This window comes from Sciurus vulgaris, assembly GCF_902686455.1.
Source record: "Sciurus vulgaris genome assembly, chromosome: 4".
Classification (NCBI taxonomy): Eukaryota; Metazoa; Chordata; class Mammalia; order Rodentia; family Sciuridae; genus Sciurus; species Sciurus vulgaris.
This window is the reverse complement of record NC_136464.1, coordinates 66,724,848-66,748,457: the sequence shown is the minus strand read 5'-3', so window position 1 is coordinate 66,748,457 and position 23,610 is coordinate 66,724,848. Positions and strand designations below refer to the sequence as shown.

Genomic DNA, 23,610 nt, shown 5'->3' with positions numbered 1-23,610 from the left:
CACTGAGCCACAGATAGAGAGATAATTCTAATTCACTGAGCCAGAGATAATTCTTGATAAGTGTAATTTATACTTCCATCCCCAGTTATTGTGTTGAAATAAGACATTATTTGGTGCCTCTTCAGCTAACACTAAAATAAATTGTTAAAAAAGAAATTTTAATTTTCGAAGAGTTTTAGATTGATAGAAAAACTGTGTAGATAGTAAAAAGAGTTCTCATATACCTCACACCAAGTTTCCCTGATCATTAAAGTCTTGTATTAGTATGGTATATTTGTCACAATAACCAGTATTGATACATTAAAGTTTGTATTTTATTCATATTTCCTTAATTTTAACATAATGTCCTTTTTCTATCCCAGGATTGCATCCAGGATAGCACACATTGTATTTAGTTGTCATGTCTCCTTGGGCTTCTTTTGGCTATAACAGTTTCTCAGAATTTCCTTGGTTTTGATGACTTTGATAGCCTAGAGTTATACTTGCAAGGTGTTTTAGATAATTATCACCCAACTGGGGTTTGTCTTGCATTTTCTTTTATGATTAGAATGGGGTTAGAGGTTTTTGGGAAGAAGACTGCAAAAGTAAAGCACTTATCATGTCAAGGGTATGTACCATTGACAAGACTTATGACTTGACGTTGACATTGATCATCTGGCTGAGGCAGTTTGTCAGGTTTGTCTAAAGTTATTTTCCTACATGTATGTATGTATGTGTGTGTGTGTGTGTGTGTGTGTGTGTGTGTGTGTGTGTTTAATCACAATGCTCATCCTGTGTGTAAGCAGTAGGAAATTATGTTCTAGGCTTCCTTGAGAGTGAAATACTTTCATAAATTATTTGAACTTCTTTTGCCTGAGAAATTTGTGTCTCTTTCCCATTTATTTATATCAGTTTGGACTTAGGGATATTTGTTTTATACTTTGTCCTAAACTCCAATCCAATTTTTAGCATTAATTTTTGCTCAAATTGTTCCCCTTTTGGTCACTTGGAACTCTCAGTTGATTCATGTGTCTCTGAGACATACCCTAAACATTGTGTGTGTGTGCATTTGTTGTTCATTTATTTTTGTTGGTGGTGGGAGAGTATTCCCTACTTGAGGGCACTATAAGATGTTCCAGGCCCATCCGGTATATTTCCTTCTCTACTCCTAGTTTCGTCCAGGTATCCAAGGAGCTTGGTTCCTTTTATTAAAAAATGGTACTAGAAACTGACATTGGTATGCAAAAGGTATTCAACTGGTAGCTTTTGGAGAAAGCATTTTAAATACTGTAATTAAAAACTGATAGGAATCACAACTTCTGAAGTGCAGTTTCTCTCCATTCAGTTTCTTATGCAGGTTTTCTTCTTTTCAAACCTTGGAAAGACTAATAAAGTATTCTTATAGAGAAATGGCTGTCAAGGAGCCGGTTTGTGGCTGCAGGAAGACTGTGCCTGTGGTGGAGGTCAAGCTATGTTTACTAGTTTAAGATTAAAGACTCTATCCTAGACTATATCAGTCCAGTCTAAGGTAATTCACAAGTAACTGCTAAAGCTGGGCTGACAAGGTAGTGTCTTAGTTTGAGATAAAGTCTCAAATACCCTAATGCTGGACTAAGTCTTAGGGACGTCAATGGCCTTTCTAATCAATGTGAGTACTTCCTCTGGTGGAAGCCTTGCTTTCTTTGTTAGGCAAAATGGACCTTTCCTGTTAGCATGCACAGAGTCTTTCTCTCAAAGAAAGTCACCAAGTCAGCTGATGACACAAAGTGAAGTGATATTCCTATATGTGTTACATCTTCTGAGGGGAACCTGACATCTTTCAGAAGATTTTCTGAAGTTATAGCTTTTCTTTGTCTATGACTCTACTTTCTCTGAAGCTTTTTGTTTTTATTATTTCAAAGAAATATTTTGAATTTTGTTAGGGGGTAATTTAATACAGTAAGATTTGCATCTGAACAATTTTTACTACTTTCAATACGCTCACACTGAAATAGCAGTCTCATATTTATTGCAAGGACTTTAAATCTTGTATAGCACTGTGACACTTGGTCATTGTTAAATAGCTTGTCTTCTTCCCTCCTTCCCCATCCTACAGAAAGCTATGTGGAATATCTATAAAATAAAGGCTAATAAACATTGTTTGTTTAAACTCTTTTACTTGAGAGTTTAATAACATGTTACAAGAAAATGAAATACTCAAGAAGTGTATGAATCAACATATAGGAATTTATTACTTAGATAAACTACATCTTGAGGTTGGAAATGTATCCTGGTTGGTAACTGCTGTAAGTCCTTCAGAACAACTGTTTTATTTTTTCTAAACTGTACAATTTCTCTATTAGGACCAACAGGCTTATTTTTTAAGTTTCTAAAGCCTATACATTGTCAAATAACTCGGTCTGCAGGTAGCTACAGATACTCTCAGGCCATGTTTTTTTTAAATATAAAGCACCATGTACACAAGATGATTTGGATGAACTAACTATGCTTCCCTTCAAGTATGATAGAAAGGAAAAGGAGACTGAACTGATTATCACAAATGTCCCAGAATCCTAAAATCACATTGTACAGCCTCAGTCTCAAGGCTACATGTTAAGTCATTGAGTCAGGAATAACTCAAATAAGCTTCTGATAAGGATTAGTATCTGCCCTTGGTTCCAAAGTTATCAAATCCTAATACAGTGCAAAGTTTCCAGATGGGGTTAAAAAGAAAAGATTTATCCTAGAGGCTGCAGCTTATTATAGGATCTCCTGGTAAATATTTACTTTAAAATTTAACAAAACATCGTATTATTTTTTTCCTATAAAAGCTTCAATAAGTGGACAAAAAGTAGTGAGAATGGTAATCAAAACCAATTTTGATCCTATCTGTAATTGTTTAAAAAATATACGATTTTTTTAACAATAATGATATGTAACCATGTATCATTTATGTAGTAAGCTACATCCCAGTCTCTTAGGCAACTTTTTTTTTTTGGATATTGGGGGCTGAACCCAAGAGTGCTTTACCACTGATCTACATTCTCAGTCCCCTTTATTTTGAGATAGGATATTGCTTTGTTGCTTAGGGCCTCACTAAGTTGCTAAGGATGGCCTCAAACTTCTGATCCCTTATAGGCAAGTGCCACCACGTCTCGTGTTGTGCAACTTTAAAAAAAGTATTTTTAGCATTTCAAAGTTTTGTTTGTATCAGGAATGAGAGTTTTGGTATCCTGACTGCCAAATAATGAAATGACATTTTGAAGAAATGACACTTAGTCTGAATGGCACAATGAAAGTTCATCTTAGAAAAGCCCAGGAAACCTCTAGCCTGAGAACTGGCTCCCAGGGAAACAAAGGTCTGCATCCACTACTTACAGTCGTGGTCATGGTCTCTTCCGTCACTACCTTCAGGGTGTCAACCACTGAGATGTACCCAAGGCGCCGGGCAATGGCAAGGGCGGTATTCCCATTCTGGCAATGGGAAAACATGAACAAAGAATTAACAAGCCTTATTTCACACTTTTTACCTACACAAAATGTGAAGGCAAGTGTTTCATCAGACCTATCAAATTGTTTGGTTTTGTTAGAGACACCTTACCTATAAGCCACCTAACCTGTTTCTACTCATCCGCAAAGTCTGGACAGGTACACATGGAATCCAAGAGTAATGTTCTCAGTAAGCAATCAATGGAAACAGACCCATTTTTTCCCCTTTACATATGTACTTCCTATTAGATGGCAATGTAATTAATAGTATTAAAGTGTGAAACACTAATTATATTTCTCTCTGAATGGTTCACAACAATATGGGTATTGCCCTTTTTCAATCATTCTTCTGAATGCTCTGTTTATGCCTATCAATAGAAAAGCAACACATGTATTCAATGAAAAATACAGAAGAGTCCAGATGCACCATCTCCTCCCTCTTCCCTTACGCTGGCCCACAGCTTACCACAGTGAGCTCATTGGGGGAGGCATTGTTTTGAAGCAAGACATTTATTATATGTGTATGTCCCTGTTGAGCTGCTTGATGTAATGGCGTATACCCATTCTGTGGAAGAAAGATGGAAGAAATGACTCTTACTTTCTCAGATACAAAATAAATAACTTCAGTGAAAAGAAAGGAGAAGGGAGCTTACCTTTGTTTTGGCATTGACTTTTGCAGAATGCTGGAGAAGGAAATTAACAATCTTGATATTTCCATAGTGGCAGCCCACATGTAGTGGTGTGTATCCCATCTGTAATTACATTTTTTTTTCCCAAAAAGAAACATCATAAGTATGCTTTTAGTAACAGCTATCCTAAATAGAAGCATAATTATTATTTGGCCTTTTCTGGAGCTTAAAAAAGATGTTTTTCCATCTCTATATAAAAAAATTACACTTGATCACTCTCAGAGCTAGTCTTAATTATAAATAACAATATCACCTCATGTAAAAATAGTTATTTACTTTTCCCAAGGGTTCTCACTTGTATTAGCTCATTTTATTCTCCTAACAACTGTTCAAGACAGAAAGGAAAGATGGAGCAATCCACAGCCTACACAGGCTAACCCACCATCTGCCTGGCAAGGGTCAGAGAGTGCTTCATGGGCAAACTAGTCTAGCATTTACACTGTACCCTCTAAATGTCTGAAGTCTAGGTTAAAAAAAAAAAAAAAGGAAAAGAAATGTTTAAATGATAAGGCAAGGTTGAGGATGTTCAGAATGCATGATGGAGATAGAGTCATAGAAACACTAACGAGGAAGAGATTGCTGAGTGCTGGTAGCTGGAGAACTTGATCTAGGTGTATATATGTTCTAGTTTAAGTCTCCTGCTCTCCTCACTGGAATCTCACAGTTTGAAAGCCACTGATTTAGACAAAGCAACAGATCTTTTCTCAGATTAGTACCCAGGATGGAGTTGTGGGGGAGAAGGGTTATAAGTTCATTCTTTCATTCTCTCCCTCCCTGTGTGTATGTGTGCAAATAATATCTATATAATTATTTGAAAAAAAAAAAAAAGGATATTCTGGATCCTTTTCTAGATGGTGACACTCGTTGTAAGAGATACTACACAATTTCTGGGGCCTTGTTCAATCTCTCTTCATGACAGGAAGCACCCAGCTGACTGAAAGAACACAAACTTTTACTGCAAATTTCTAAGCAGGGATTGAAGGAGAAAGGTCCATATTTTCCAAGGTCCTAATGTGGCATGTGTCTTTATGGTGGCCCCAGCAAAAGGGCCACTTTAAATTTGAAAAGGGGATGCTCAGACCACAGCCATAGCTGAAGGTGAAGATATCTCACCAGGGATGTGCTGCCCTGTAGACCTGCCTCTGATCAGACTCCCTTCCAAAACCAAGCTGTCAGCACACTTATGCTGCCCAGACTCTCCCTGGTAAGTGCACCATAACCACACAGATGTAGGAGATGGACTTATCACCCCTAAATCCATGTTATGCATAATTGAGGATATTCCTTTTCTGGTAATCAGAACTGCTTGCCTACTTTGCAGGATGGTTCTTTCTTGGAACTGAGGAATCAGATGGTGCACCAATGATCAGAATGCTGGTAAGGGAGACTTGAATGTAGTTTGTCCAATCAATTCTTGGTACAATTAGTTTAACTGAAGTAACTTTATTCTCAAGTTCAGTGGTAGGTAAAGAGGTCAAAACAATGTAGACAATATTTGAAAACTCTAAATATTCAAGAGTTATTCAAGTTTTTAGTCTACCTGCTTAAGTAACATGTAACAGTTTCCAAAGGTGGTAGTGTTAATGTATTAGATTTTTTGAGAAACTGAATCACTTTAAATATTTAAACATACTGTTTGTATTTATTCTTAAAGCTTTCCATCGTACTCTTATTAAAACCCTGTCATTATATTAAACTATTAGGACTTACCTGATTCAGGTCTCCCCTATCCCTTTATTAATCTTTGATCTCATTTTCTATTCTTTCCCTTGTTCACTGTGCTCTGGTACACTAGTCTTTTTACTATTTCATAAGCACTAAAGCAGTATTTTATTAAAGACGTATATGCATGGTCAGGATCTCATCACCCTTCTGTTTAAAATGCTTAGAGGCTTCCCAGCACAACAGAATAAAAGCTAAACTGCTTAGCCTGGTGCATTAACCACTACCTCCCACCTTCATTTTCTAGCCATCTTAGGATCTAACCCCCAATTTTTTCTCATGTTCCTGTGATACTGAACCAGCTATGCAGTTATCCTCTGTTCTCCATACCTTGATTTACAAAACTCAGTTACTGTCTATATTTCTAAAATTGTATGTATCTCCCCTAAATCAAGCTTTGTCCCAATTAACTTGTATAAGAAATTCATTATTTTTTTGTGCCTCTGTTTCTTCATCTGTAAGACAGGGATTCAAACTTTAGCAATCTCATAGGGTAACTGTGAGTATTAAATAAAGTAATACATATAAAGCACTTAGAATAGTAGCTGGCACAAAGAAAATAGGTAAGAATTTTTGCTATTATTATAATATTTTTATTATTACTATGTGTCTCCCTTTCTAGATTATGAATTCTATGAGGGCACGGGATTTATCACTGAAGTAAGAATTTGGCAACTAATAGGAGCTCTGAAAATGGATGCAAAATACACTTAAATAAGTCCTCAAAACTTTTCAAGTTTTTAAACACAGTTCAATCAATATCTTTCAGGGGTGGTGTAAATAAAACATTTCAGGATATTATACCTTTGAAAGGCAAGAGTAATAAAGCTGGGCACAGTGGCACAGGCCTGTAATCCCAGTTACTTAGGAGACTGAGGCAGGAGGATCTCAAGTTTGAGGTCAGCCTCAGCAAACTTAGTGAGGCCCTAAGCAACTCAGTGACAAAGTGCCCCTGGGTTCAATACCCAGTAAAAAGAGAGAAAAAAAAAAAAAAAAGAAGAAGAAAGAAAGAAAAGAAAAGAAAGAAAGAAAGAAAGAAAGAAAGAAAGAAAGAAAGAAAGAAAGAAAAGAAAGAAAAGCAATGACCTTATCTCAGCCAAACAACACTAACTATAACCTCTATGGCTGTCAGCACAATTTGGTCTCAATTGACTTGTGGAAACTTCAAAAGCAAAGGGAGAAAGGAGTGTAAAAGGTCAGCAAACCAGTAGGAGTGCTGCAAAGGCTGTGATTAGGACTTCCTCATCTTTTTCAAGAGAAAATAACCCTGATATCTTCATTGTTATTATTATTTCATGAGTTGAATGGTCTCTATCCCACCCTGCAGACTGCTGGGGGGTGTCTTCTTCACCAGTGAGATCTGAGAACTCATGAGACATAATCAACTCTATCCACAAAGTCAAATAGCAAGTGCAAACACCCCAACTCTTTGAACTTCTGTTCTACTCTAATTATGGGACAATCACAGCCTTGCTTCCTTTTGGTGACTGTGATCTTTCCTGAGGTGGGAAAAAAAGGAAAGGAAAAAATTTTATAAGAGACAGATGCTTTCTCAAGTGAGGCGATTGGTAAAGGTCAGGGAAAGGGACAAGCTTCAAAATATTATGCCAAGAACAAAAATGGTTTCCAATTGTGACCCAAGTTGGGCTGGCTCAGGAGGAAACCCTGGAAGCCACCTGATGTCTACCAACTCAGAACAGAAGGGGGTGCAGGACTGTCCCCGCCCCACCTGGCCTTGAAAATCATCACATGCTTTCTGACTAACTTTGGCTATATCCCTTGGATGTGCTGGGGCACAAAAATATTGAACAACTTGAACTTTTCTTTGACAATTTCATGTCTGTAAAGGGAGAGGTAACTTATTAAATTATTTAATTCTTTGTGTGTGTTCTCTATGTGAATAAAACAATATGGAATTAATGTGTGAATACACTGACCATAAAGCTGCAGATTTCTAACGTAGAAAACTCTTGATGAAAGTATTCAAGCAAAATAAAGAAAACAAGCTAAATTCAGTCTGATTTTGATGTCTGCAATACCTTTTTACTTGGTTCATTCTTGGTGGTACTGTTGAATTAGCCACATTTTCAATATGTCCCCACAACTCAGAACCTCTCTATATGATGATATAAAATTGTAAATAAAAATAATTTTATTTATAATATTTAATAAGCATTCTTTTTGTGTCAAACATGCAACATATTAAGAAATATGTGTGTATATGTACCTATATATACACACATACATATATTTTTGGTACTGGGAATTGAACACAGGGGCAGTTTACCACTAAGTTACATCCTCAACCCTTTCTTATTTTTTATTTTGATTTTGAGACAATGTCTCACTAAGTTGCTGAGGGGAGCCTCAAACCTGTGATCCTCCTCCCTCAGCTTCCTGAGTTGCTAGAATTTATAGAAACATGCTACTGTGCCCCACAAGAAAGAAGAATTATATTTTTAGGTAGATAAAACAAATCTGATGTGAAGAGGTAACAAAACTAAGCATCTTAAGAAAATGGTCAGAGAAATGAGATTAAAGTCATGTCTTTAATGGTAACACAAAGCATCCATTTTCTTATCTGTGTTTGAACTGTGGCATTATATGAGATTACTCAGGATTTTTTTTAAAAAGAGTTATTTTGTCAGAGAGAAAATGTGCAAGGGTGCAAGAGAGCACATGCATAACTATATAGACAGAAGGAATTTGACAAGTGAGTAATAGAATGAGCCTTAATTTATTATTTTTCATAAATCATGTTAAACAAATTAAATTATGAGAAGCTTTTCTATTTGTGTACAGACACACACACACATGCACACACATTTTTTAAGTCAGACATAAAACCTAAGAAAGATACAAACTTTCTTCATATTCTGCCTTGGAAGGACAGCTATGCAGTCACAAGGCTCACTGGTGTTAATACAGGGGACATTGACATGCTGCTAACATAAAGTACTCAGGTCATTAAAGACAAAAGTGTCTGAGATACTATAACCAGAAGCTTTGGTGTCCCTTGCATAAATGTACATTTGTAATACTATGTATAAAAGATATGACTGAGCTGGGCATGGTGGCACATGCCTGTAATCCCAGGGGCTCAGGAGACTTGAGAAGGAGGATCACAAGTTCAAAGCCAGACTCAAGCAACTTAGTGAGGCCCTAAGCAACTTAGCAAGACCCTGTCTCAAAATAAAAAAAAAAAATAAAAAGGGGCAGGGGATGTGGCTCAGTGGTTAAGTGCCCTGAGTTCAACACCTGATACCAAAAAAAAAAACATATGATTGAAAGCACTTTTCCTCCTATACAATTGTAGTGGCTTTCACACATGTTGAATGACATATTCCCTTGGTCTAGGAAAAAGAGAGAAGTCATACCTTTGTCTGGGCATCCACATGTGCTCCTTGGTTTACAAGGACCTCGGCCACATTCACTCTGTCTTCTTGAGCAGCCAAATGCAATGGGGTGAGACCGCTCTGCAAAAAAGAATCCAAGTGCATAGTTATCACATAGGAAGGAAAGCAGTACACATGGCCGTGTTTGACAAAAAGTTTATAAATTCTAGAATAGTTCCTATATTCAAAAAAAATCTATAGAGTAAGTTCATATACCATGCCTCATCAGCCCTGTGGCAAAACTGTTGTCTGTAGAGTCCAGGCATACCCACAAGCTGAGCCATGGAGTTAAGTTTGAATACTTATCACAGATGCAGCAAGTATCAATAATTCCTCACATTTTCTTCATCCATCCCCTTTTTCTCTTCATTCATTTCCTTGTGGCAGTATTTTAAAGCAAATACCATTGTGACGTTTTTCCTATATATACTTTGTGTTCATCTCCAAATATTAAAAACTTTTTTCTTTTTTTTTGCAGTACTGGGGATCGAACTCAGGGCCTTGTGCTTGCAAGGCAAGTACTCTACCAGCTGAGCTATCTCCCCAGCCCTAAAAACTTATTAAAACAAAATTATGCAGGAGTTTTAGTACATTACCATTAGTACTAGTTTGGCAAAAAAATATTAAAATAATATGTTTACAAAGTGAAAGTTGACATGTGATGATAATATTTCCTCTGTATAATTACCCAAGGCCTGATGAATATTTTCTGCATGCTGCTTCTAGGTAGGAAAGAACACCTGGGAAATGTAATGTGAATGATGGATCATAAGGATTCCCAGGTCATTTAGATGGTGTATGGATTTAATGAGACTGAGTATTTGAAACTGACCCTACCAGAGAATCTGTAGATTACATGTTGTTCCAATGGCCAAGAAAAAAACAAATCGCTAAGACTGTACTCTGGTTTAAAAAAAAACTTTGTAATTGTAAAGGATTTTTTTCCTAAGCAATATTTGAGAGAAATTAAGTTTATGGAAGTGCTTTCAGATTACTTTCTTTCATACATTATAAGCACAGATGTTAATATCTTGAGTCTCAGAGGCCTTCTCTCTCCCCCTTCCACATCTGTGCAATGAAAACATCAGCCTGTCATAACTGTCAGGGGAAGGAGTGAATCAAAAGCAGCTTCTAGAAGTAGTACATAACCCTCTAGATGCACAACATTATTTATTTAGGAGTCACTATTCTATCAGAAAAATTATAGGACTCAGAGTGATTTGCTTGTGACTTTTTAATGTTTATGGAACTTTGGAGGATGCTCACACACTGAAAAGAGGGGAAATATGAAAGGAGGACCCACACATTCACTTGAAATCCAAGAAAAAAACACTAGGGCCAAAATGGGCACCACCCAAACACTGACATCATCACAGAACAATGTTCCATGTTCTACTTTAGTGGTAATATTATTTTCAGCCATAACATTTTGTAAAAGTGGCATGGTCATCTATTCTAAGTTTCAAACTCTTCAAAACTCTGAATATTCCTGAGTGCTTCTCAGGCTAGACTGAGCACACGCCCTGTATTCTGGGCACATACCCTGTGTTCTCCTGCCTGTATTCATGCTATTCACATGGGGTGCCCACCCTTTGCTTTTGCCACAGAGACATGCCCAGCTTTGTTTTTCTCCCATGTCACTAAATGACCAAATTCTTAAATTTATGTGAACACTTCCTATATGCTCACTTCTATTAAGAACATTACAATGCTACATTTAATTTTTTTTTTTTTCTTTTGGTCTATCTTCCTTAAACCATTGTTGGCTTGTTGAGTCAAGAATGTACCTTTCATCTTGATGAAACCAGTGACAGGCATCTAGTATTTAATCCAGCATTAATTTATTAAATCAGAGGAACAATCAAATCTCTTTTGGCAAAACATTAGAAATTTATTTTTATCTTAATGGTTAAAAAGATTAATAAAAATAGCATAAGGTTACAATAGACCTGTTCCCATTCTGAAGTTATCTGTTAATCTTTTATGAGGTTTCTATCACTGCTTATTTTAAAAATGGCATTTATTTGAAACAGAGGAAATGCCAACTTAGAATAGCAGCAGCTCTGTTTAATATTCTTTTAACTGTATAAAAAAAATACAGGTATTTGTGGTTTGTAAAACCTGAATGGGATTTAGAAAAACTGAATCAAATTAAACATTAGCATTTCACTGGTAACTTGGGGTTTAAGATTTCTTTTCCTTAAAACCACTGGGGGACTGCTAGTTACTAGCAAGGAAGGAAATAAGTAAAAATAATAATGGTGTTCAATGTAAATTTTCATGAAAACTAAATCTTTCTTTTAATGGTTATTTTCTAGCAATGAAAGAAAGTCTAGTGTTAGGTGGGCATGGTAGGGGCAGAAGGGGTGGAGGGTACAGTAATGAATTTGTTCTTAAAAAGCTGACAGCTCAGGAAAAACTATCAGAAAAATGATCAGAGGGTTCCTTATCCAATAATAAACTCATGCTGCTCTTCTGTTTTCTCTTCAGGGAAGAGTGAATACAGGCTGAACATCCGTAATCCAAAAATCCTACATGCCCCAAAATCCAAAACTCTTAGAGTGCTGACATGACACAACATGACATGTGGAAAATTCCACCCAGACTTCATGTGACTGGTCAGTAAAAATGTAGATGCACAACACACTGTTGATTTGGCCTCCCTAAGGGAACAGGCCCTGCAGTTGTAATCCACAAACTTTGTCTCATTTACAAAACTATTTAAAATATTCTATAAAATTGTCTACGTGTATAAAGTAGATATGAAAAGCAACCAAATTTTGTATTTAGATTATGGTCCTATCCCAAGATATCTCATTATAATTACATATGAAAAAATATTCCCAACTCTGAAAAAAATTTGAAATTTAAATTACCTCTGGTCCCAAGCATTTTGGATGAGGAGCAACCAACCAGTACTTTATATAGAAAATTACAACTGACAAAGGATGCAAAAATTTTCCAATGTCTTCTTTCTGTATATACAGTGTAGGAACCATGAAGTTTGTCTGACATGCTAGTGAGAAGTTCACTGATCTTTTCAACCCTCTTTAGCAACACCTCTGCTTATGTATCATTTATTCAAGAAGGTGGCCAGAAATTTCCAGGTTTGCTCATTTCCCATGATTTATTACCCATGTCTTTTGATCTTCAGAATTCCCTCGCCACTTTCTAGTCTACTCAAGCAAACATAGATGATTTTTCCCCCTGAAGTCTTTTTAGCCTAAAAACAATATATGACTTTAAGGTGAATTTAAGGCCAGTTTGATTGAAGAATTTTAAAGCAAAAAAACAGTTACACTAGTATGGTATAAAATCTACTAAAATTAGTCACTTTTAAAGTGACTGTCAAGATACTAATTGTCTCTGGTAGAATGAATACAATACAGGAAAAATACTCACAGGAAAAATATATTCTAGTAGATGACAGAATTTACCTCAGTTTGAGAAAGGCAATGCCTTATCATTAAGACAAGCTGAATTTTGCAGCAAAATTCTAAGGCTGATCTATAAATTGGTATATAAAACTTAGAAAATTCAAAACCTCAAACTAATCCTAATTATCATGACCTTGAAATTGGTTTGTGATTCCTATCAAAATGAGACATACATACATTCCTAAAAGGAACATTTCAAAAAGAAAAATGTGAGAATATCAAATCACTACCCTAAAATAAAATTAAAGAATGTGACTGCTCGATAATCAAAAAAATTATAAAGGAGATTTTAAGGTGCTAAAACTAAGAATAGTTTTCTCTGGCTTCTTATGTATGAATTTTGGCTTATAGCATTTGTTAAATTGTAATGTTGGAAAAATTCAGATTAGCACAGAGTAACTTTTTTTCCCAAATGGAGATAAATCTTTTTCTTCTTAAAAGATGCTGTACATAACAGCCAAACTATGGAACTAGCCAATTTTTAAATGAACACTAGACCTGTAAGCTAAGGACTTCCTGTGTATTCTCTAAAATAGCCATTCTAAATTCCTATTATTAAAATGAACTTACTAAAGATATGCTTCCAATTTCTCTTCCTAACTTAAGACTTAAAACTGGGACAGGCAAGGAATAAAATTCCCCAAAATGTTTGTGGAAAAAAGCAACAAGCTACATTTGCAATTCCTCATTGGCAATGTACTTTGAATTAACAGAACAAAAACTTCTCATGTTATTACAAAAACCTTGTGGACCTTATTTTTATGGTTCTTCCTATTATAGAGCCACATATATACATACATACTATAATCGTATGAATTATTTATTTGCCATTATACTATTTAAATAGATTGTTTTCAAGTTTTTACTATAAATACACTTTAGTAAATATCCTTGTGTAATATTACACTTCATACATTCTATTTGATCCAGATTTTTCTGAGGAGTAAAATTCTGTATTGCATGTTTTGTATGGAAAGGAAAAGTTACCTTATTGCTCAGGTTCACATTTGCATTTCTACTGAGGAGCAGAGATACCATATCCACGTGCCCTTCCTGAGCTGCAAGATGGACAGAAGCAATTCCTTGCCGGGTAACGGCATTGGCATCAGCACCATATTCCAGCAGAGTTGTCGCTATGTCCATCTGGTTCTTTTTGGCAGCGATGTGCAGTGGCGTATAACCATTCTGTCAACACGAATCACTTGGTCACATTCCCAGTAACAAGATAAAAATGCAAATAGCATACTTCTCTTTCTAGTGGTTTTGACTGCTTTTAAAAAAATTACAATTAAGTAAGCAATACTGTTAAATCAAGTGGTGTCAGTTTTGTAGCACCCTTGTCTCCTATGTTCCTAAGAAGGGAAAACATTATATGGGTGGTTTATTAAAAGACGGTACTACTGGTTTTCAAAAAGGAATATAGATTTCCCTCTTATAGGTAGTTATGTTAGTAGGTGCTCAGTACTTACTTACTTTATTTATTTGGTACTAGGGATTGAATCCAGGGGGTACTTTACCACTGAGCCATGTCATCAACCCATTTTATTTTTTTATTTTGATAGGGTCTAAGTTTCTGAGGCTGGCCTCAAATTTGTGACCCTCCTGCCTCAGTCTCACAAGTAGCTGGGATTATGGGTGTGTGCAACCATTCCCAGTTTGCTTACTTTATTTAAATTGAGGACAGGATGCATCCCTACTGGGAAACAACAAGCAATATGGTATCATTGAGGCATGCTGGGAGTCATTCAAACTTTACCTTGCCATACACAGAATACTTTTCCCCAACATGCCCATGAGGCCAGCATCCATCTGTTGAAAGTTAAGCACAAAGGCTACACCCTCCATGAAGTCTTCTATGTTTTTCCACTTCCCAAACCCCAATACCTAGGTCCTCAATAAAAATACTCGTGACAGCCCCTCAACCTGACTATAATCAAAGCCCTGGGGACATTCAGTGGCATTCTTTAGTTTATGAATCTGCCTCTGCGTCCTAAAATATAAATCTGTAAAGGGCACATATTGTTTTGTACCTGTCTTTGTACCTCCAGTGTCCCACAATAACTGGTACATATTGATTAAGTGAAGAAAGTAATTGTCAGAATTTGAATCAAGTGTACAAAAGCTTTCAGAACATTGTGGTATCCTTCTCTTGGCTGAGCCCTGATGTTCAGCTACAGATGACCACAGTTCCTTTGATAAATTGTTAATTAGCCATGCCTCAGGAACCTTTAGAGTCCCCTGACCTAAGAAAGCTCTGCGCACTTTGCTCTGGTTCACAGTCATTTAAGGGAAATGCAAGATTGCATTTCAATATGGTCTTGAATCAGACAATATAAAATGGAAATGGAAAGTGGAAATGTTACCTCTAGACTTTTCTGAAACCAGCCTTTGCCAAAATGGATAAGCCACTGTAGAAGAACATTTTATATCCCTATTTTTAGTCTGACCTCTTGCCATCTGGAAACCCCAGCTGCCCTGGGAAGCATTTGGCACTCTGCTCAGACACACCCTTCAGAGACCAGTGACTGCAGAGTCCAATGCAGAGATTTGGAGTGAAGCCAACAACACAGTGAGTAATAGGAGGGGTGAGCTGTTTCACCATCCTCCAGAACATAGAATATTCACAAGCAGCACTGAAATAGAAAATGAGATTAGTCAATATGTCTAACACTAATTAGAGAGGTAAAGGCAAGGTCAAGTCAGAAGTTAGCTTCTTATCCTGCATTTTATCTCTTTTTGCTTTTAAGATTGATACATTTCTTCAGGTTAGTCATTTCTCAATCTCTAACCAAGGAAAGGGAACTCCATATCCTCTCAGATATGACAATTTTCTTGGTTGCCAAAACATCCTAGGACCAGGACCTACAAAACACTTATAAAGAGACTCTCTGTTATCTCTGCAATGCATGTCAGTTCCAGACAATTTCTTTATTATTGCTTAGGAATTTATCTTGAGTTCCTTACCTGAGACACAAAGGAAAGTACAGAACAAGGGAAAATGATTCATGGTATTATTTTAGAATGCGAAATAGAAAGACTAAAGAAATATTTTCAAATAATAAAGTTTCTCTTAAGACCTATACATTTTTTTCCTAAAATTTTAAGTTCTTTCTATTTTATGGAAAGTAAAATGGTTTCACTTGCCACACTAAATAAGGAAGATGCATTAATTGGATAAATAAGATAGGAAGAGATTCAATTAAAGAATAATCTTAGTCTCTATTTCTTTTCTCTTGATGCAGAAGACAGAAGGCTTGTGGTGTGTACTTTTGCATCTCACAATGAAAATTAAATGTGATTTTAAAGTATCAAAAATAATATATAGTATTTATATCGTATTTTATATTTTTTCCAAGAGCATTCGTAAATATACTGACCTATATTCATAGACATTTTGCATATTTTATCTAATAGAAATCTGACACATAATAAATTAAAGCTATCTCTTTCATAATTAGTGTCCAGGTTATGCCTGAACTCAAGCCAGTATTCTTTCCAGCATTGTGTCTTGTCTCAGGAAACTGAGCTGACTAAAATGGATTATAATAGTCAATCTACTTTTTTATCTAAATCGCATCATATTGATAGAAGATATGGGATTAAGAAAATACATTGGCAATTTTAAAGGAGAGAAAAGGTAAGAAGGTGTAGTATGCTCTAAAAGACAAAGGATGTGATCTGAGGAAGAGTTGACATTGAGGTGACACCTACATGGTGATCCTGCTCTATTGAGCCTATGTCCCTCACTTCTCACCACTGCCAGAATTAAGCAATGCCTGAGCTTTCCTGGAGTAAAGACTGGTTAGCCTCTATTCATTCTCCCTTCTTTAAAGAAAATTTGGCAGAGTATCCAGCTAGAAAACTACATTTCCCAGCTTCCCTTGCAAATAGAAGTGACCAATGAAATGAAAGAACTGGGTGGGTGGAACTCCTGAGAAAGCCCGGTTGTGCTGACTTTTCTTCTGCCTGCTGCGTGTAAGACCTGGCAACCTATGCTCCAGACGCCTCTGGAAGAAAAGACCAAAGACGAAACAAAACAAACAGGAGGAACTTGTCTGAATGAACAACTAAACCAACATCAACAACTGCCTTGCCTACCTCTTGCCTCCTCATGACATGAGAAAAATGGACTCTCATCAGTTTAAAATATTGGAACCAGGATTTCTTTTTCCCCCTAGCAGACAAAACCAATCCCTGATATGACTGACTACCTTTGCTCAGGATCAAAGCCTACAAAAAGGCCCTGACCAGTACCACCACTCCAGAAGATGGGGATGGTTGGACACGTGCCAGAGATGGCATTACACAGGCTCTTACAAGGCAACTGTGCAATGGGAAAGAATCAATGTCCCAGAGAAATGCAAATCAAAACCACCCTAAGATTCCATCTCACCCCAATTAGAATGGCGATTATCAAGAATACAAGCTACAACAGGTGTTGGCGAGGATGTGGGGAAAAAGGTACACTCATACATTGCTGGTGGGGCTGCAAATTAGTGCAGCCACTCTGGACAGCAGTGTGGAGATTCCTTAGAAAACTTGGAATGGACCCTCCATTTGACCCAGCTATCCCACTCCTTGGCCTATACCCAAAGGACTTAAAATCAGCATACTACAGGGATACAGCCACATCAATGTTCATAGCTGCTCAATTCACAATAGCCAGATTGTGGAACCAACCTAGATGTCCTTCAATTGATGAATGGATAAAGAAACTGTGGTATATATATACAATGGAATATTACTCAGCCATAAAGAATGATAAAATTATGGCATTTGCAGGCAAATGAATGAAATTGGAGAATATCATGCTAAGTGAGATAAGCCAATCTCAAAAAACCAAAGGTCGAATGATATCGCTAATAAGTGGATGATGACACATAATGGGGAGAGGGAGGGGTTAGTGTTAGGGTTAGAGTTAGGGTTAGGGAGGGGGGCAAGAATGGAGGAAGGAAGGACTGTATAGAGGGAAAAGAGGGGTGGGAGGGGTGGGGGGAAGGGAAAAAATAACAGAATGAATCAAACAACATTACCCTATGTAAATTTATGATTACACAAATGGTATGCCTTTACGCCATGTACAAACAGAGAAACAACATATATCCCATTTGTTTACAATAAAAAAAAAAAAGTCTGTGTTTAATTGACTGTAAAAGATATGCCTGAAGCTAATGGGATGTTATAAGGAGTTATTTAAAGAACTGCTTTACAACTCTTTGTCAAAGGATGTTTTGAAAATATGGAACCATGAATACCAAATCTTGTTTGATAAATGTAAAGCTGGAATCAACTACAAATATACCAACTGTTGACCTGTGTAAGAGTTACTTGTGGATAGAAAGATGGATTGGATTCATTATATCACACTTACAACTTTTGTTAATTATAAACTGCTTGGCACTAGTTGTACCAACATTATTATTACTCCCATGTGAGTGACATTTACTGATTATTGTTGCCTACTACAACTCTGAGGTTACTTATAAGGCAAGGAACCTGCATGCATGGGGATAGGGAAATAAAATGAACAACCATTAAATTCCATTAAATTCTTTAAAGTTATAGTAAGGCTTGGGATTTGGCTCAGTGGTAGAGAACTTCTTACATGTGCAAGGCCTTGGATTCAATCCCAAGCATCTCAAAAAAATGTTTAAAAAATTATGGTAAAAATATACATAACAAAATTTCACATTTAAAGCATTTTAAAGTGTACAGTGATAAGCACCTTCATATTGTTTTCCAACCATCACCATCACCCATCTGCAGAACTTTTCCATCTTTCTAAATTGAAACTCTGTATCCTTTAAATACTAACTTTCCATTCCTCCTTCCACCTATCCTGACAACTACCATTCTTCTGCTGTCTCTAAATGTGACTGTTCTGTGTATCTCAAGAATAGAATCATACAATATTTGTCCTTTCTAAGACTGAGTAATATTCCATTGTGTGAATGTGCACACACTCACGTGTGTGGGTTTATACATATATAACTCACATTTTTATTTATTCATCCACTGATGGATACTTGGGCTATTTCTCTTAACTATTGTGGATAATGTTGCTATGGTTTTTCTTTTCTTTTCAAGGTAAAGTTTTATTAAAGCATGGCAGGGCTTGATAGACATTTGTCATAATAGACCAAATATTTGCCAAAGTCAGAAATTATGGCAGTGGGTGGGGAGGGATAACATTTACCCGAAAAGCAGGTTCAGGAGGTTGGTTTTGAATTGACTTCAATGGGTACAGTACTGGAGAGGAGGGGGCAGGAAATGATTTAAGAACGCAGGGAACCTAGGACTGGGGCGGGAGCTCAATGGCAGAGCGCTTGCCTAACCTGTGTGAGGCATTGGGTTCCGTTCTTAATACCGCATACAAAAATAAGCAAATAAAATAAAGTCATGCTGTCCATCTAAAGCTGCAGGAAAAAAAAAAAAGGAAAGAAAAAAGGGAACCTGGCACAGAGACTGAGGCAGGAGGATTGCAAGTTCTAAGCCAGCCTCAGCAATTTAGCAAGGCACTGAGCAACTTAGACCCTGTCTCAAAATTAAAAAATAAAAAAAGCTGGGGATGTGGCTCACTGGTTAAGCTCCCCTGGTTTTAACTGTTGGTACACACACACACACACACACACACACACACACACACACACACACACAGTATGAAAAAAGGTTCTGAGAACAAAAACAACATACTTTCCATATGGAGAAAGTAACTAGAACTTTCTTAAAGTTTTTAAGTAACCCAGTACAGCCCAGATTAGTTACCTGTGTATACAATTGATTTGATCTAAACATTAAATTTAAAGGAGAGTACAGAAGTTTCCCCAAAATGTAAGTGAAACAAAGAGGCAAAAAGCATTAGGAGCACTAAAGGGTTTTTCAACCAACAGGATGTAGTAAAGAAGTGGGCACTATTTAAATTGTGGTTTGTGGAAGGGAGGTGAAGGGGAAGTTCTGGGAATTAAATTAACCAAATTATGTCATATGCATGTATGACTATGTAACAATGAATCCCACTATTATGTAGAATTATAATGCACCAATAAAAAACTATAATTAAAGATATATTGTGGTTTGCATCATTTAAGCATTCTCTAATTGTAATCATCTGCTCAATAATAGGGAATATGTTAATCCAATAGCACTCTATTAATTCATCTTTAAATAAACTCTTCTTTAGGATTAGTCACTCAAATCAGAATACCAGAATAATAAAATGGTTATACACACCATATTCTTTTTTCTCATAAATATCTAAAATATATACTCTTCAAAATGCCCTAACAATAATAAAGATTCCTTCTTGTGATAATAAAAACACATATACAAAATCTTTCAACCCATTTTATAAAACACAAATAAACAACTTGATAGCAATATTTTATAACTAGGAAAACAGAGAATGTATTTTCTAATTTTGACAAATTGGAACTTTCTTACTGCGTAACCCCAGTCTGTGCTTACGTTTTTAATCTGGCTAAAGAGAACTCCAATTCCTTTTCTTCCCCAGGATTCAGGATGTTCTGGATTTTTCAAGGGAAATCAATTGACAAGTAAATATTTATTGACTAACATTAGTTGACTAACTAGCCTAAGGCACTGATTTCCTAGGAGCTTCTATGTCTGTGATTTTTAAATGATTTCCATATGAGGAGGGTGCTACGCATAGAGGGAATAAAAGTTAATGTGCACACAGATAGATATTGCCCATCATCCTCTTCATGGTGTGAGTCACAGGTACCTTTGCCGCTGCATGAGGTGAGGCTCCTTGGTCCAAAAGCAGAAGGGCCACTTTCTGATTATCATAATGTGCAGCTACATGCAGTGGAGTTAGTCCGCTCTGAAAACACGTGCAGAAAACAACAACCAGGGTCAAAAGTGTGTTAATATGAGAGTCCAGGTCTATATTTAGGAAACAGGATTAGAATAGGTATAACATAGGACATAATTTATATTCCACTTCTATAACACTTGGACCAAGCATTCACCTCCTATTTCCTAAGGATTCTTCATCCTACTGGAACTTAAATATAATTTAGTTATCATCTAGGTGGCTGTTGGGGAATATTAGCAAGTGCTTTTTTTGTTATCAATGGAAATGTCCTCATACAGGTGGCTGATGACCTCATACCTTCCCAGCAGCATCTGGAGATGCACTTTTTTGTAGCAGGAGATTGGCTACTTCAAGCTTTCCATATTTTGCTGCCACATGGAGAGGAGTAAATCCTTTCTGAAAAAGGAAAAAGAAAAATAAAGAACAACAGAGATGACATAGGCCATTGCTTTTCTGTAACTGAAAAATTATTCTAATGATGATGACTGGTTAAGCCTCTGTGTAAGGATCAAGACTAGTAGACAAGTTCCCTTGTCAACAGAGAGAAGCAGAACACCCAGCAAGAAAATCTTTCTCCCTCTGCTGACTGAGCCATAACATGACATTAATTTTGGAACTAATCAGGTATATCACCAGGACGAAGGTTAAGAGCTCAATCTGGAGTTATTTGTGGCCATTTTTGGGCTTTACATTGTGGGAAGAATAGGTTATGGGGACCCAGATCCAAGTTGGAGGGTTTGGGAAAACCCACCCTAAGTCTAGGTCTCTTGTAATCTCATATCACCTAATTGGAAACTTGCTTTATGAATATGCATAATGTCCTTATCCATGTTCTCCTCTTTGGGAGTAGGCACTGGAAATATTTCACATTTGCCACTATAGATGAACTGAGTAATAACACATGCAAGAACTGGATTCTAACAATTTTTGGTTGCTCTTCTATGCTTCCATCTAGGGATCAATCAGTCAGTCAGCATGCGCAATTAGGGTGGGTCCTGAGCATGCATCAGGAATTGAAAGGTTATCATGAGATTGTAGCAGACTAGAGCCAATGGGCGGCTGATATGGTGGAAGGCCAGGGGCACCCCAAAACCATCACCCATTATTCTGATTTGCATATGACATGACATCCAGGAACTTGCATCTCAACTTTGTTTAAGAGGCCAAAGAATCATGGGAGATAAAGTTTGAGGTAGTTATCATTTATTCAGATGGTTTTCTAAGTATCTGTAATTATCTTCTGCATTGATTACATATTAATCCTTTGTATCTGTATCCTAATAAGAGACTGCAATGCCTATTACAAGTTTTTTCACACATGCCATAGACTAATTCATCTTGCTATTACACTTGCTAGGCTTATATAGTATCACAAGAAAAATGCGCTCCAAATTTTGTGTTCCATACATGCAGAACAACTGTGGACCAGGCTATTACTGTAAGATATCAGAGTTAAAAAAAATTGAACCATAAGTCAAATATAACAACAATGTTGATAAAAAGCATAAAAACAACAAATAAAAACAAAAAATATAACTCTTGATTGGAAAGTTTTTTTTAAAAGCATCCATCAACTGAGTTTTGATAATGTGGTTTCAGTACTGGGTCTCAATACAAGAAATTGGTTGTTATGTTTTCAAACTACCAAGTTATTATACAGACTGCAAGAAATTTCCAATTTTGGATATCAGTAAAGTTTCATGACAAGGTCATGTACTGAGAAACTTAAGATCAAAATAAAAACCTTCCCAAGATACAAAGAACTACCCTCCTGCACACCAGGGTTTTACTGGCCATGTTAATGATTACCCTACAATCCCAAGTATAGATGATGTTGTGCAGCTCTGTACCTGTTACATGCAGGGAGCCTTGAGGAGCATGTTTTAGGGGGACCCAGGAAGATTCTGAAATTTGTTTTCCTACCTTTGTTGTTATAGATAAAGATGCTCCATGATCCAAAAGGAATGCGGCTACATCCTCATGCCCCTCTCGGGCTGAAAGATGGAGTGGGGTATACCCAGAAGTTGTGGCTGCATTTGGAGATGCTCCTTGTTGCAATAGCTGTTGTACTATATCTGCCTTCCCCAGTCGGGCTGAAATGTGGAGTGGGGTTTGGTCATCCTAAACGGCAAGGTAGAAATGTGAGACTGATGAACTCAGAAAACAATGGTGCCATATGAAAAATTCAGGGAACATTAGCTGTTTGATGGTGGAGACACATTACACTCTTTGATTCAATGTTAATAGGAATCTCATTTATCTTTTCCTACAAGGTTTAAAAATGTGGGATGGTGGATCTAAGCTCCTTAAATATCCTTGGAGTGATCTATTAATATGAAAACTGAAAGGTGGGTCTCTCTATAGATTATCCCTGCTACTACATGCCATGGAGTATCAATTTTTAACCTCTAGTAACTCCTTTTTTGGGAGATAAAAGAATGGATTCTAGTAAAACTCACATACCTGAGAGGGTTATTATATCTGTACCACTTGTTATGCACTCAAGGAATGAATGGTTTTATTGGTACTTGCCTTCTCACTGCTAAAAGCAAAGGAATAGAAAGGGAGTCTCCAGCAGTGCAGGTGTTCAAGTGCAAAGGTTCCCAGCCAAGAGGGATGATGGAAGCCAATACCCTGGTACCAAGTCATACATCCTGGTGTGCATACGCCCAGAATGGAGGGCCTTGTTGTTACAGTTCACCCAAAAGCATAAAGTGTTTACCAAATGCTTTACCCTTAGGCCTTTATCCCCAAGTGCCACTTCTTCCTAATTTGCCCAAAGATGCTTGTGAGTCTTCCAAAGAGAAATTCCCTACTGAAATGTGATAAAAGTTTAGGTAAATATTTTAAGCTAGAGGAAGGTAGAGTATAGAATAAAGTTCACTGTTTTGTATGGGGGTCAAAGTCAATGTTAAAGGGGCTATGTAATCAGTAGGAGGCAATAGAGAAGTAAGAAGAAATGCCCAAAAGAACAAGAGGAATATCAAAAACAGAAAATGACAGGCACCAAAGAAAAATTTCTCCTTCTATTTTTGCCACTATCATCACTAAATACCTCCTGAGTGCCTACTGTTTCCCAGGTTCTG

General features: G+C 36.8%; 1 protein-coding gene across 26 annotated transcripts in view; it reads right to left on the bottom strand.

The window, feature by feature from the left end:
- ANK3 (ankyrin 3) overlaps positions 1 to 23,610 on the bottom strand; it is a 621,742-nt gene that overhangs the window by 119,246 nt on the left and 478,886 nt on the right. For all 26 annotated transcript variants that reach the window (XM_079136414.1, XM_079136437.1, XM_079136438.1 and 23 more), the window contains 8 exons: positions 22,448 to 22,645; positions 20,822 to 20,920; positions 20,432 to 20,530; positions 13,678 to 13,875; positions 9,236 to 9,334; positions 4,101 to 4,199; positions 3,914 to 4,012; positions 3,337 to 3,432 (listed from right to left, as the gene is read on the bottom strand). In XM_079136414.1, the coding sequence (XP_078992540.1) occupies positions 3,337 to 3,432; positions 3,914 to 4,012; positions 4,101 to 4,199; positions 9,236 to 9,334; positions 13,678 to 13,875; positions 20,432 to 20,530; positions 20,822 to 20,920; positions 22,448 to 22,645 (987 nt within the window). The remainder of the gene's footprint in view (positions 1 to 3,336; positions 3,433 to 3,913; positions 4,013 to 4,100; positions 4,200 to 9,235; positions 9,335 to 13,677; positions 13,876 to 20,431; positions 20,531 to 20,821; positions 20,921 to 22,447; positions 22,646 to 23,610) is intronic.